Genomic DNA, 14,340 nt, shown 5'->3' with positions numbered 1-14,340 from the left:
GGAAAACCACAAGGTTGAAAACTCAGGGAACATGATTTTGTGAAGAAGAGGATGAGAAAGACTCCTCTCCTGAAAACTGAGTGCATATTATATAATAGAAATAGCATTGTGAAGAATGAATCAAGAAATCGAATCTAGTGATTGAAGCGTAATTTAATCCTGTTTCTAGCAAAAACCTCCACGATGTTTTAAATGTAATGTTGCTACCAAAATTGCCATAGTGGTAGAATTTCAAAAAGGAATTTAAAATCAGAATGTCATTACAGAGATTGCTTGTGAATTCTGCAAAATGTTAATTACGTTGATACTAATCTCATGGTAGAATAAATATGCTAAATTCCTAACAAATTGTATTCAAAACCAAAGTGCATAAAAGCAGACTGTGTTCTTGAATCTGAAAGTGCCAAATAATCGCTTTGTGCATCTCTGAGAGGATTACCTCACACAGAAGCCTTTATTTTAAATGCAGGCACCATTACAATGAATCACTCAGATTGCTCCAGTCCAAGAAGGAAATAATGAAAAACAAACAGCCCACAGAAAGATCTACAGAGGATTCCCTTTCTGACCAGCACTCAGGTTGGTTCATAACCGTAAACAAGACTCTTTGTTTAGCATTAAAAACAACGCAGCTTTACCAGACTAGACTAATTGATGAAAAAGTTGAACATAGTAGCTGGTAAGTTTTGAGGGTAGGAGCTGCCTGCCAAAACCAAGCTGTGCTAAATGCCAGTGTGACTGCTGGTGCAGTTATTTTGTGGTAACTCCCACATGGGCAGGAGAGTTATTTTGGAGTTGTATTAATTCTAGGTTTTATAAGCATCTCTTTAGCTGTGTCAGAGATGCATGTCGCAGCCCTGCTGGTCTTGTAAAGCATAGTATTTATGAATAAAAAAATATCAAAAAGCATAGGGATTGCTTAGAATTGTAATTGTAGTGTTAGACAATGGACGAGGTATATGGGCACCACAGCAGTGATGCTGATGCATTGCTGTTTATTGCATTTCTGGACAGAAAAGCTTCTGTTGACATCAGAAGTATGGCAGGTTCTGGAAACACTGCCAGTTTTGGGTTTCCTATTCTGTCATATTCCCTAGCCCTATGATTTGCTAGAATGCTGGTAAATTTTTGATACATTACATTTTCCTGTGATATTGCAGCACTTCTTGGACATTAATATTATGTTTAGGTTGTTCATGGTTGTACAAAAGTTTCCAAAAGATAATTTGTTGTATCTTTGTAGATGGTAGAGGGAAAAAAGGTCTCAAGGCATTTGGACTGCAGTGCAATCTTGTGTCTGATGTGGCTGATGATTAGTGGCAAGTAACAAATCAGATTATTCCACGTTTACATACTAAAGAAAATTAAAGTGAAAGTAATAAAGACTATTTTAATTTTCCATTACAAAAAACCACTTTTGACTATCATTTTCTGTAGTTATTTCAAGCTCTGTATTATTTTATGTAAAAATGGTCAAGAAAACAAATGTTAAAGTTAGTCTGTCTTTTCTGATAAAGATTCTCAGTTTAGAATTAATCAGTCTTCATCACAGGATTCCCCTATGGTTGAAAACAAAAGGCATAGCAAAAACTGGGTGAGAAGGAGGACAGGCAAGAAGTAGGTTTCTCTGCTAGTATGGAGTGGCAGCTCTCTGCAAAGAACAATCCCTTAGTTTGAATAAAGGCTAGCATCCTCTTGTTACGTTTTCTGCCTTCGGTGTTTTGACTGACTGGGCAGTAGTTCAGATTTGGCTGTATCAAACGTGGCCCACCAAGAAGGAACAAAATGGTTTCTTCCCACTTCCTTGGGTCGCTAGCATGGTATGGTATGGAGTATGACCAAGAGCTACTTGGAACTCCAGAGCAGAATAGAGTTACTCCCATTTCTCATAAGTAAATGTTGATTAGCACAAACTTTCTAATGGCAGGGAACTTGTACCCCCCAAAAAACCCACTCCAAACAATGAAATCTGTTGAACTGGGGTTTTCTGTGAAGTTCGTAGAAAGGTTCAGTCATCTAATGAAAACTTTCACAAAGATCAGCTTGATGGCTGAATTTAGCAATGGCAAAATTCCATAACAGATTCTTTTTTGACTAAAGGTATGCCTACTAAACTGTAAGACTTCTTTGCATGGTGCTGAACCTCATGATTTTTTTCCACATCAAATGATGAGGTCACTTTAGTATACATTGCAAATGAAAAGGTTCACTGAGGACATATGTAAACAAATTATTGCAGTTTTAATAAACTTATTGGTGCTAGTCCTTCAGGAAGAAGATGAAATCGACAAGACTATGGAGTTCTTTTTTTTCTATATCAGGCATCTGCCATCCCTACTTAATGCAACCAATATAGCTTCACGTGCAATGTTGCTTCTCCTGCTTACAAGAGATGGTTGATTGTTTTCATTTCATTTGTAATTGAATCCCCTGCACTTCAAGTCTCAGTTGCCTTACATGAACAACCTTGCTGAATGCTTCTCCTTGGCATATTGCAACAGCAGTCTCCCTTAATTAGACCTTAAATCCAGCTACTTCTTTCTGTTATTAGTTATTTCTCCTTTAGCTTGCCCTCTCCTTTTTCCCTGAACAACACTTCAAAGAATTGGCATTCATTTCTGTCCACCATCATTGACTCAACTACGCCGAACAAAAACAGGCAAAAATTTCCCTGATCCAGACATACCGTGGCCTGTAATAAAGGTTATTGTACTTATTTAAAAAATGGACCATTGCAGCAGCCATTTGGGTTTTATACCATTATCTGTAGTGGAAGCTGCAGATCATCATTTAGCAAAATGCCACTGAAAGGCCAAAGACATGTTTTTCTCATTGACTCAGAAGATGCGGGGAAATGCAGAGATACATCTGTAAAATTTTTTTGGAAAGCCTCCAATCTATTAATTTATCTTACAGTAACCTAGAACTGCAATGCATGTACATTTGGAGAAACCCATGAACACTATAAAAATTCTAGTGTAATATTAGCTGTAATACATCTTGGGACAGAGTACTGTTTTATTGTGGAGGTTGCTGTTAAGTAAAAAGCAAGCTGTGAAAATAGGGGACTGGAAACAGTTGAACCATGGAATTGAGGACAGGGAACTGGTAAGGAAGAGTAGAATCTGTGAGTGGAAAGACATGAAGATTGAAACTGGCATGAAGAAATAGATAGGCAGAGGACAGCTTAAAAGGGATGATGCAGAAGAGATCAGCTTTAGCATGAGAGAGCTTCCAGAATTGTATGAATCGTAAGGTTCTTGGTGTCTCATTGCTCATGAACTGTCAGAAGTATCTGGGACATTCTTCCTGTGTCCCTGGTCCACACAGGGATCACAAGGCAACGTTTGCAGGTACTTCTGTACTAGCTCAAGTTCCAGAGATGAGAGCATTGAATCTAAAGGTTTCAACTTCGCAGTTGTGGGTATCAAAATAAAAATTTACTGGATAGCTTATGGGGGAGAGGGCTGTTACAAGAACTGCACTTTCCTACCAAAGACACTATAAAGTCTAAAAAAACCCAGAACTATTTTTTAAGTATGTGGATAGTCTGTGATGATTCTGTCAGGCATGTTTCAAGATTGCCCTGTCTCATACAGTCCTGCTGTAGTACTACTGCATTCAGAGCACAGGAGGGTGCAGTGCAGTACCCCTGGCACCATTGTTGTAGGGGTTGGAAGGTGTGTAGTGAGAGCTGTAAGAGGAGAGTAAATGCTTTGCCCTGAGGGCAGTGGGGCAGCTGCTCCCTGAGGGACAGGCAGCCCGATGCAGCTCTATGGGGACAGATGAGGGTGTCACTACCTGAGTTTGGTCCCACGTACCTGAGCAAAGCAAGCAGGACAGGCTGGGGTGGAGTAGCCGGGTTCAACTAAGTCTAGTCTTTGTGCTAAAATAAGTTCTTCTTTATTTGCCTCTTCCCCTTTTTGGCTTGCTTGAGTGCAGGAATAATTTTCCTTTAACATTGTATAGATAATATTTGATATACTGTGAATGATGGAGTAGGAGATAAAGTAATTGTGACCAGACACATAAAATCCAAGCTGAATTTTTCTTGCAACCTTTTAAAAGAAAACTGGAGTAAAGATAAATGATTGGGGGAAAAAGTGTGAAGTTAAAACCAATTTTAAGTATAAGCTTCCTAGAAAACCAAGCAAGTACAGAAATCTCCCATTTCCTTTTGTCTTTCCAGCTCTACCAGAATTAAAGCTGCTCTGTGGAGCTGATTTTCTACAGACTTTTAAGACACCCAATCTCTGGAAGGAAGAACACATCAAAGAAATAGTGGAAAAGTTTGGTTTGGTCTGCATTAGCCGTGCTGGCTCTGACCCTATTCAGTACATCAATGAATCAGACCTTCTAACTCAATTTCAGCACAATATCTTTCTGGTGAAAGAATGGATTCAGAATGAAATCAGTGCAACACAGATACGCTCTGCCTTGTGCCGAGGATTAAGTGTAAAGTATCTCATACCAGATTCTGTTATATCCTACATTGCACATCATAATATCTACACAGAAGAGAGTGAGAGGAAGAATGAAGGTGACTTACTTCAGCCTCTTAAATTGCATAACACAGCAGTAAACCCACTAAATGACTGATGTCTTTAGTGTGTGAAGTGGACACACCTGGTGTTTTCTCATGTAAAGTTCTTGCGAAAGTTGTTTCTTGTAATTGAGGGGAAAGTACATCAGTCAAAAATTTCTTGAATTCATGTGGTGTTTTAAACTCCTGTTTTTGTGTGTGGTAGTGCTTAAGCAAACTGGGATGATTAGCTGCATAGCTTAGAATATATATAAAGAACAGCTTCCTTGTGAAAATAAAAGAAATAAGATCTTAACAATAAATATTAATTTCCAGTAATACTTAAGGGTCAAACATATTACTTTCATGAATTGTTATTCTGTAATCCTACAGGCAGTTTTAGCATGAAGATGCCTTACTGTTCTGAAGCAGCAAAATGAAATGAACCGTAACATTTCTTTATATATATATATATATACACACAAATAAAATTAGATAGATATTACTGCTAAACTTTAACTTTTTAGGATCCTGAATAACTTCTTGTGTTTTAGCAGTTTGGACAAGAGATGGAAATAAGTCTTTCTTTCCTGCAAGTGCTTAAAAATGCATGTACCATTCATGTCACTTTTAAGCCTCCAGATTCACAAATGACAACCAGTCCTCAGCCACAGATTTAAAGTAAGTTTCTTTGCTTCTCTGATCCAGAGTCTTCTATAGGAGTAAGTAATTGCCAAAGCCCTGAAGGAGATAACATTTCCAAGAAGAACTTCATCTGTAACATTTGAAAACACACAGCAGAAAATAAATGAAAACAGCTTAGAGGCTGTCTCAGTATTTGAGCCCTAGTGTTAGCTGGAAAAATCCATCCACTTATATGTTAATTGCCTATTCTGCTGATTCAGTCTATCTCAATTTTTACAGGGGACACCTTCAAAGAATATAGAAAATGCCATTTCTGTGTTTCTGTGTTGCTTAAATTAGCTGAAATCATGCTTTCAGCAGTGATGGAGAATTTATCAATACACAGAGTTAACCACTGTTTCTTAATACAAGTTTCCACCTCACTGGCCCTTTTTGAGTCCTCAGTTGGCCAAACAGCTTCCACTGGTAGTTCTCCAGAATTAAGGGGCTTGTGGAACAAGTTAAAGTAATGCCAGGCTCAAATTACTTCCACTGAAAGAGTCTATATGATCACTTTCTGAAAAGTAGAAGGCATAAAGTAGCTGGAACATACTCCAGGAAGAAGGATTCGCCTCAAAAAACACACAAGATAAACGCTTGTATAGCTTTGGCTAATATCTGAAATTACAGCTATTTAGAAGGTAGGTTGGTTGGTTGGTTGTTTAGCTGGTTGCTTTGTTTGTTTGTTTTTCTGAGTGGCATGAAAAGTAAAGAGTAGTGTGGTTAAAATGGATCTTCAGATAATCAGTACCTTTACAAAAGTTATATGGAAGGTGAATGTTTCGTTCTGTTTAAATCAAGTCATCCTGCTGTCATTTAGAAGTCTCAGAGGTTCAGCCTTGTGGAAGGTTTTAAAGGCAACACTTCACTAGTAATCGGATTAGAAGGACTTGCATAGCTACATGGTCTAAAAAAGAGATAAAAGAAACCAGAGTTCAAACTTGCCACAAAGAAAAGCAGTGAGCTGTGTGGTGCAGAATCAACACACTGTTCTGAGACTTTGATTGTGACAATTACCTAAAGTAGGGATGCCTGCAGATTTCAATGGTTACTGGAAAATGGTCAGCAATGACAATTTTGAGGAGTATCTGAAAGCATTGGGTAAGGTTCCCTTCATGTTTCTTCAACAAATAATCAATAAATGCAACCTGTCTTAGTCTTTACAATAATCTGATTTTTCTTGTACAGTCATAAATCATTCTTGTGAGAAATATTTTTTTCAGGAATGCACTCTAAGAATTGCATTATGCAAAATTGTTTTGTCTTAAGCAGCCTCTATTTTCTACTGTCTTGAAATTACATTAGCAGATTAAACTACATAGCTTTAAGAGGTAAGTGACAAATTTCAAACTGAAAAAAACCCCAGCATAAATTGAAAAAGAGTAAAATTTTTATGTGTCATAATGAAACAATAATGTACTTAATGCAATTTTGCATGTTTGTATTTGATGTGAACTCCTAGTATTTCTGTAGAAATATTGAAGGCCTCATTAACTATAAATACAAATGGCATTTTTTAGGACTCCACATAATCAGGAAATCAAAACATTAATTTATTTAAGTTAAAATAATTAGGTTATGGACTTTTTCCTCATGAGAAAGCTGGCCTGAAAGATTTGGACACTTATTTATCTTTGTTTGTTTTAGTTCTCCCAAGAGGTACAAGCTTCTTTTTGTGGCAGGTTTTTCTGGATTAAAATAATCCTTCTTCTTTTTCAGATGTAAATGTTGCTGTAAGAAAAATAGCAAACTTGCTAAAGCCTGACAAAGAAATCCTTCAGAATGGGGATCATATGATCATTAAAACACTAAGCACTTTTAGAAACTACATCATGGAATTTGATGTAGGAAAGGAGTTTGAGGAGGATTTGGCTGGGGTGGATGATCGCAAATGCATGGTAAGAACTACAGCTGTAACAATGGACAAAAAAAGGGATATTAATAATCTGAGGCATTTCACAGACCACATCTGTTAACCATTTTATGTGGCTATTCCTAAAATTATTTCTGTCTTTCTCAGTTTGCTGAGATTTGCACACAGTTTTTAGCATGTCTTTACATTAAGGAAATGCTAATTTTAATCAGGAGCACAAAACAGTTTTATCAATGAATGAATAGCAACTTCAATGAGACATTACTCAGTTATACTGAGATATTTGTTAGTCAAAAGGACATTTAGGTTTAAACTTTCAGAATCTCTTGGCTAAGTAAGGTTTTACAGTAAAGGAAATTCAGTGATTACAGGGTCAGGCACTATTTATTCCGTATGTGTAAGAATGGCCCAATCCGTAGGAATAACAGCTTTTCTTTCTGGTTCTTGTCCCTGTGCTCCTTCCTTCCTTCCTGGTGTATTTATTAGAGCAGACACGTTAATTAGCCTACTGGAACGAATCTTTCTGTCATCAATAAGCAAACACTGAGGATTCTGCTTTATGAGCTCTTTTTGCTTGCCAGAGAGACAATATTTTCTAACTTATGACTGATAAATACCAATTAACGGGGAAAAACTTGAGAATACCAAGCTCTTTCTTGTTAGTTTGAAAGCATGAGACCTGCAATATCCTACAGTGAAGAAGCTGATGGGCAAAAGAAAATTATCTCAGGAGGGACTACAGAGGAGAAATCACATAAAAAATAAATAATAGGTTTCCATTCTTAGAAAGATAGTGCCATTTAAAACTGATACTGTTCTGTAACACTAGGATATGCAAATTTGCCTTTGCTCTGGTGATAGCAGGAAAGGCAAAGATTGTGAAGATCGGGGAAAAAGAATGACTAGTTAGCGAGTGCCTCAACTAATCTTTCTGTGCTCCTCATTAAAGAGGGTAGAAGTATGATAGAGTTCAGAATACAGAACTCAGAGAAGGGAGAAGAAATGTGTATTTGTGTACAGGAAGGTGCCCTAGTGTCATAATAGATTTTTGACTGCAGGAAAGCTGTTAATCAGGATAATTAGGTCCAGATCCACTGAACAGTTACAAGCCCAAAGAAAGACTTAGACTTAAGTAGCTAAATTACTATCAACGGTAGCAATGTTCAAAACATCTGCTCAAGCGCTGAAAATGTCCAAAGTCTTTAATGTTTGAGTCAGTGAAGCACTGGTTTGTGTGTGTACATAACTATCTCCATCTAAGCATTATCTCAAACAGCATTAAACCCCAGCTGCAGGACTAAAACATCCCCTACCTGGTGGAAAAAAGTAAGTGTTCTCTGAGGCTGTCTACCGTGTACCTGCAATGCGTGTCAGACAACCACTGTGCTGAAAAATCAGATTCAGAAGACATGGAAATGTGGCCCTTGCCTAGTCCTGCTTTTGAAATGCTGAATAGATCTAACACACAACTCTTAACTTCTCAAAAAATACCCTAAATACTTATTTATTTGTAGCAGGCAAAATTATCTTCCCTGGTTTACTAAATTGAGCGATGGGGAAGAATTCGAAATGTTGAACCAGAAAGAAGAAATTAGAGAAAGATTATTCTTGTCGCTACAACAGCTATTTGATTTGTTGTGGAACCTAGCTCACCCTGCTGGCAAGGGTTGCTTAAACATTTTATCTCCTGGCTGTTTGGTGCAAAATGTTTCCTCAGCTTTGGAAACAGAAGGTACCAGCATTCCCTTGTCTTTTCCAAAAATCCCCAAGCAGTACTCACTAACCCTCACTGTCTGTATTCTGAAGAATGACTGAGGCACATAACTCTACATAAACTTTCAGAAATCCCCTGTGTCCCTTCATGGCCTCCAACAACAGATACCAACTGCAGCTGCACAGTTAAGGTCACCCATCACTGGTTCTCTGTTTGCCTTGCAGCAATGTATCATCCTTTATAGTTCAATTTTCGTATTAAAGGTTTCTTTTCTACATGAGAATTCGGTTTTCTCAAAGGCAAAGCGGTACAAGAAGCTGTCCTGAAGTCATTTCAGCACAAATCTGACAACCATAATGTCAGGCAAAACTTGCTGTTGTTACGCAACAAAATAGCTCCAACAGCCCAGAAAGAGTCTCATGAGAGAAGGGTCATGGACCACTGCCTGAGTGGTGTTGTGAAGAAAACCACCATAAAGCAAAGGTTGAATATCATATCGTTCTTGGTGTCTCCTTTTCTGATCTATAGCTTGTGAAACAGCATGCCATAAATGGCTTAATCATTAATAATCAACCTGTGTAATAGGAGAGATTGTGAATCAATTATTGTAATTTATATTGTGGACAGAGCAGACCACTGGGCAAGTATTATCCAGGTAGCTCAATGTATGAGAAGTACAAAGTAACACAGATAAAACAAATTACACTTTAAACATTAATCTATATAGCAGAGCAATCATCAGGAGACTAGCAAAAATAACCTTAGAAGTAATTCATCCAATAGATATAGATAATTTTTTCTTTTAATGAAGGATATATCATCTAACTAAGGTTAGCATATCAGTAAAAATAATATGAGCCCAGCAAACAGGTTAGATCTTGTGTATAATTCACTGAAATTGTGTTCACCTTTCAGTTGTAAAACACATCTTTAAGTCAGAGTAGAATATAACTACAGTAATTCCAAATCAATACTGTCTGTGATGAGCAAAGGCTACAAAGTTTTGCTGATACTTATTTTAGAAGTCGAAGGCTTGACAGTTTGAATTGATATTCCTGTGACAGTGTAGGCCCTCTCTTTCAGTTAGGATTTTTTCATTTTTACATTTGGCCACTTCTGGAAGCCTGTCTGAAATTTCTGGAACAGTGAGTTAATTGAGCTGGATAAATCTCAGCATTTTCACTTTGTCCTTTTTTTGACCTTTAACTGTTGCTTTCTTGTATGCAACATGGTTTTAGGTGATTCTGTTTTCTTAAGGGATATAGAGGACAGCAGCTGGTGACATCAGTTCCTTTAGATTTTACTTCTGTTGGGAGTGAAAATTGGGTACTTTGCAATCTCAAAAAACTCAAAAATATCTGCTAGTTTAGTTAAAGATGCAGTTTCTCTGTTCTGTAAAACCAAAGATCAGGAGAGTTGACCACACAGATGTGCAGACATGGGAGAGGATCACAAATCACAGTGCAAGGTGCTTCCAAGAAGACAGTTGATACTCAAGGCGTTCTAAGTGTTACTGCAACCCTGTTTGGAGCAACCTGCAGCACAGTCGGGTCTCTTAAAAAATGCGGACCAGATATCCGCATTCACTTGGCTTTGTAATGCTATCGTGCTTCTCCTGGTGCTTTTCCCCAGAGATCTTATCTCCTAGATAAAAGTTAAATAAGAGTTTGTCTGTTTGTTTGGCAATTTCATGAAAGATGTGTTTCTATAAGTTTAATCATACTTAATATTAAGGGTTGTTAAAAACTTGGCAGTTTGAACTACAAAGGTAAAATGAAAGTTAATATATTCAAGAGCACCTTTTATTCTTTATGAATGTTATAAGGTGGACATTAGATGGTATAGAAAGAAGTTTAGAATATTAATATTGTATTACATTATTTTTCATATGATGTGAAGTTTTATTTGGTCCATGTGATAAAGTTTCTACTACTCTGAAGAATTTGTTCATGGTTTTAATTGGTAATATATCAGACATATAGTGTACAAAGACATGAATTTAAAGTTAAATGGATGAGTATGGCTTGAGTATTTCCTGAACTGCATGTTTTATCCTGCTGTCACCATTCTCAGTAAAGTTCCAGTCTCATAATAAAATTTCCTTGATTTTAAAGATAAAATCTATAATCTGTAGTTGTGATTAATTTGCTGAGTGTCTCAGGTATTGCCCTAAGTATAAACCTTGTTTCAGGCACATAAACTTTACTGTGGAAAAAATTCACTGTGCACAAGAGGCAAGACCTTATTGAAACAAAAATTAATTGAAAACTATCTCTGCAAGTATGTCTTCTACATCACCAGATAATTTTGCCTCCCTTTTTCACCATCAGTAATAAACAGTGAATATGAGGAAACATCTGCAATGTGATATATATACCAGTAAACATAACAACAGGGCAGGATCTGACATGAAGCAGAAAAGTTAGCCTTATGTACCTTCACAGTGCATTTGCTTAGTACAACAGCCAAAAGTTTATAAAAAAGTTAACTGAAAAAACTTAAAGGCTGAAACAAAGGCTGAAGTGTCATGTTCCAAGTCTTCCCACCCAATGAATCAAAGCAGACTGAGAATGAAGTAGCTCAGATGCAAAAATTACTTCCCTAAAACTTTTGCTTTTCAAATGAAAGATGCTAAAATGCTAAATTCAGAGGATGTTTTTGCATTATAATTTCTCTGCTGTTAAAGCATTTGAATGAGACTGAATTGCTTTAGCTCACACTATCCAGAATGAATCTATCTTTTGACAGAGACTAAGGGCAAGTCATCTGTTTAAAAAATCAAAGAAGATTCTATATTCTAAATAAAGAACAGCAGAATTTCTTGGGTAACTGAAAATAGTATTAGTTGCATTAGAATTTAATATTTAGCTAAGCAAGTGAAGGATGCTTCAGTAATTCAGAGCCTTGTGTTCTTTGGCATAGTGATTTTCTTCTTACATTGAAGCAGGAAAGGAAATGACCATGACTGGGGACTGGTAAACAGATGAAAGAGCACAAATTTGAAACTGAAGGTGGCAAATGGTACATGTGAACCATTTAGTTACCCAAACCAGAATACAAACAGAATATAACCACTTATCAAATGGGTGTTTAGGATTCCATTATTGAAACTAATATAACTTCCAGTCATAGTTAAGATTTGCTGAGGTGTTGTAGGGTAAGGGCAATTTGGGAGTTGTAGAATTCACTCATCAGATCTGTCATTCATCTTACTGTATGAAGTATCTTCCTGGAAATATTTAGTCATTTAATGTTTAAAACAGCTACATAAGGATTGTTCATAGGTACCTGACCAATCCATCTGTCACACAGACCAGTGCTAGTTACATGTGTCGTATCCTAGTGAAAGGAGGTAAGTTGTTCCAAACTCATCATGGCTCTGTTTTAGATAACAAATAGGCCTAATGTGAAACTGATTCCTTTCTAGTTTGTATTCAGGAAAAATGAAATTAAGTTTAGTTGTTCTGGACATAATTTGATTTATACTGCTGCAAGGTCAGAATAAAGCCCTATTATGAAGTTAAATGGCTCGTGAAGCTTGTGTAACTGTTTAAGCAGGGTTCCTCTGTTGCACAATTGCAATTCACAGCTGTTGATCTAGTTTAGAGTAGGTATTGGAATGAACACTCTGCTGCTGGGAAAAAAAAAAAAAAAAAAAAAAAGACATTCCAATAGTTGAAATTTCTGTAGGGATCCCCCACAGGGTGAGAAGACTCAGAGCAAATTGTGCATGTCTAGTAAGATGCAAGATCAGCAATATGTGTTTACTCGATCCCTCTGAATCAACTGTTTGACTTCTTTACCTCTTCAAATGCTGTCCTTTTCTTTTTTCCATATACGATATAACATTGTTCTAGAATTACTGTTTCTGGGAGGTGTTTTTATGTCATTGCCTGCGTGCATGTACAAGTCTTCTTTCACATCTAGTACCCTCTCTCTCTGCAGCACTGTAAAATCCCCAGCTCCTCATTGGAGTAATCTCTGACTTTTGGGAGGTTTTATTTAAAGAAGGTAGTCTTCACGTAGTTTTCTGTTGATACTTCCAACCTTTTACAAACCACTTTCTACAAGTGAGGAAGAACAGTCCTCCAAGCAATCCCTCTGAGGCTTCAGAGGACACAGGGCCACTCTTGGATCTGTCTCAGTTTCTCTAAAACACTGGTTCATTCAGTCTCTGTGGCTCAGTAAAGAGGAGCTGTTTCCTTTTTTCTGCCTTGTTTCACACTGCACGCTTTTGGCAGTACCGGTTATTACCTGTAAGGGATGGGCCCAGCACATTTGCATGGTGATATCAAATGAGATCTCTAAAATCTTTTGCCATATAATTTAAGATGTCATTAACTTCAAATTTTGCAGTGCTGGATTCATGCCTGAAACCTGTGACTGATCAGAAGCTTTCAGCTAATCATTTACAAAATCACTGAAAACATAGTGAAGCTTTGTAGGGGAGGTGGTTTTGGATGGGCTTAGCATTTCAACTTTTTGTGGATCCTATAAAGCTCAGAGTTATGAATGCAGAAAGTGTAACCAGAAGGACTCAACTGGAAAGCTGAGACCAGACTTACCAAATCCAATTTTGAATGACAAACCATTACTGTTATGTACAATTGCATCTTGCTAAAATTACACAGATGATAAACCAGTTATATACATTAATTTAAACAATAAGTATCTTAGAATTGATTCTGATCCTTGTTACGTAGTGAATTAGATCCGCTGGTTTGTATTTTTTTATGGCATAGGATATACACAAGTCTTTCTAATTTTTGTATTATTTCTGTATGATTTTATTTCAGTAAGAAAAAAAAAAAAAACAAACAAAAAACATTCCCACGAATTTTCACCTGCATACCCTGGAGCTTTGCCACATTTACTTTCCCTGAAACATGTCTGCAGTCATTGCTTTCCTTCATTGCTCTTGTGAGCAAGGATTCAAAATAAGGAATTGTAACATTTCAGGTCTGATCCTATCTGACAGCAGCCTACCCTTTGATCTAAAATTTGTCAATCCAATCCTAAGCCTCTTTGCTAGCAATGGAGATGCTGACAATCACAGAAGAAAAATACACTACAAGTGTCTCATCTTTTGACTACAGTGAACTTCAGTAAGCTTATCAGTCAGGTACAGAATGCCCACATTATAACCAGCTTGTCTTTTCATAACAATCTGAGCAAGCCTGTAAAGGCATGAACACATTTCAGAGTCCTGTAGCTACAGATACCTGTTATGAGACATCACATCTGCCAGCCCCACGAGCAGCTGAGAAATTAGTTGTGTTATACTACCTGCTATTTCCTAGGAGTTGAGTTAAGTTTGGGAGTTCCGTTGCTGCATGGCTAAAAGCAGGAATGGTGAGATGGGAGGTAAGATTTTTAAGTGCTTCTACAGGGTTGAACTGAAGTTAGTAAGGGAAGGAAAGGTTGGTATAGACTAAATCATCCAACCTGACTACAGGATGGCTAAAGATGTGTAGCCTTTGTCCAGCAACAGTATGTTGAGACAAAGACTGGGAATCCCACCACTTGTTTTCCTGTTGGGTTTGTTGT

The 14,340-nt window shown here is 37.2% G+C and overlaps 1 protein-coding gene across 12 annotated transcripts in view; it reads left to right on the top strand.

Moving 5' to 3' along the window:
* The window catches only part of LOC136105182 (retinol-binding protein 1), a 65,762-nt gene that overhangs the window by 24,141 nt on the left and 27,281 nt on the right, over positions 1 to 14,340 (top strand). For 7 of the 12 annotated variants that reach the window (XM_065844798.2, XM_071812437.1, XM_071812436.1 and 4 more), the window contains 2 exons: positions 470 to 579; positions 4,190 to 4,861. The exons of 1 other annotated variant lie outside the window; for it this stretch is intronic. In XM_065844798.2, the coding sequence (XP_065700870.1) occupies positions 470 to 579; positions 4,190 to 4,599 (520 nt within the window). In that variant the 3' untranslated portion in view covers positions 4,600 to 4,861. Of the gene's footprint in view, positions 1 to 469; positions 580 to 4,189; positions 6,308 to 6,925; positions 7,105 to 14,340 lie in introns of those variants that run through there. 4 more of the 12 variants (XR_011740469.1, XM_065844796.2, XM_065844803.2 and 1 more) reach the window with 3 other exon arrangements.

The sequence above is a fragment of the Patagioenas fasciata genome, chromosome 9 (assembly GCF_037038585.1).
Source record: "Patagioenas fasciata isolate bPatFas1 chromosome 9, bPatFas1.hap1, whole genome shotgun sequence".
Classification (NCBI taxonomy): domain Eukaryota; kingdom Metazoa; phylum Chordata; class Aves; order Columbiformes; family Columbidae; genus Patagioenas; species Patagioenas fasciata.
This window is presented reverse-complemented; position numbering and strand designations above follow the sequence as displayed.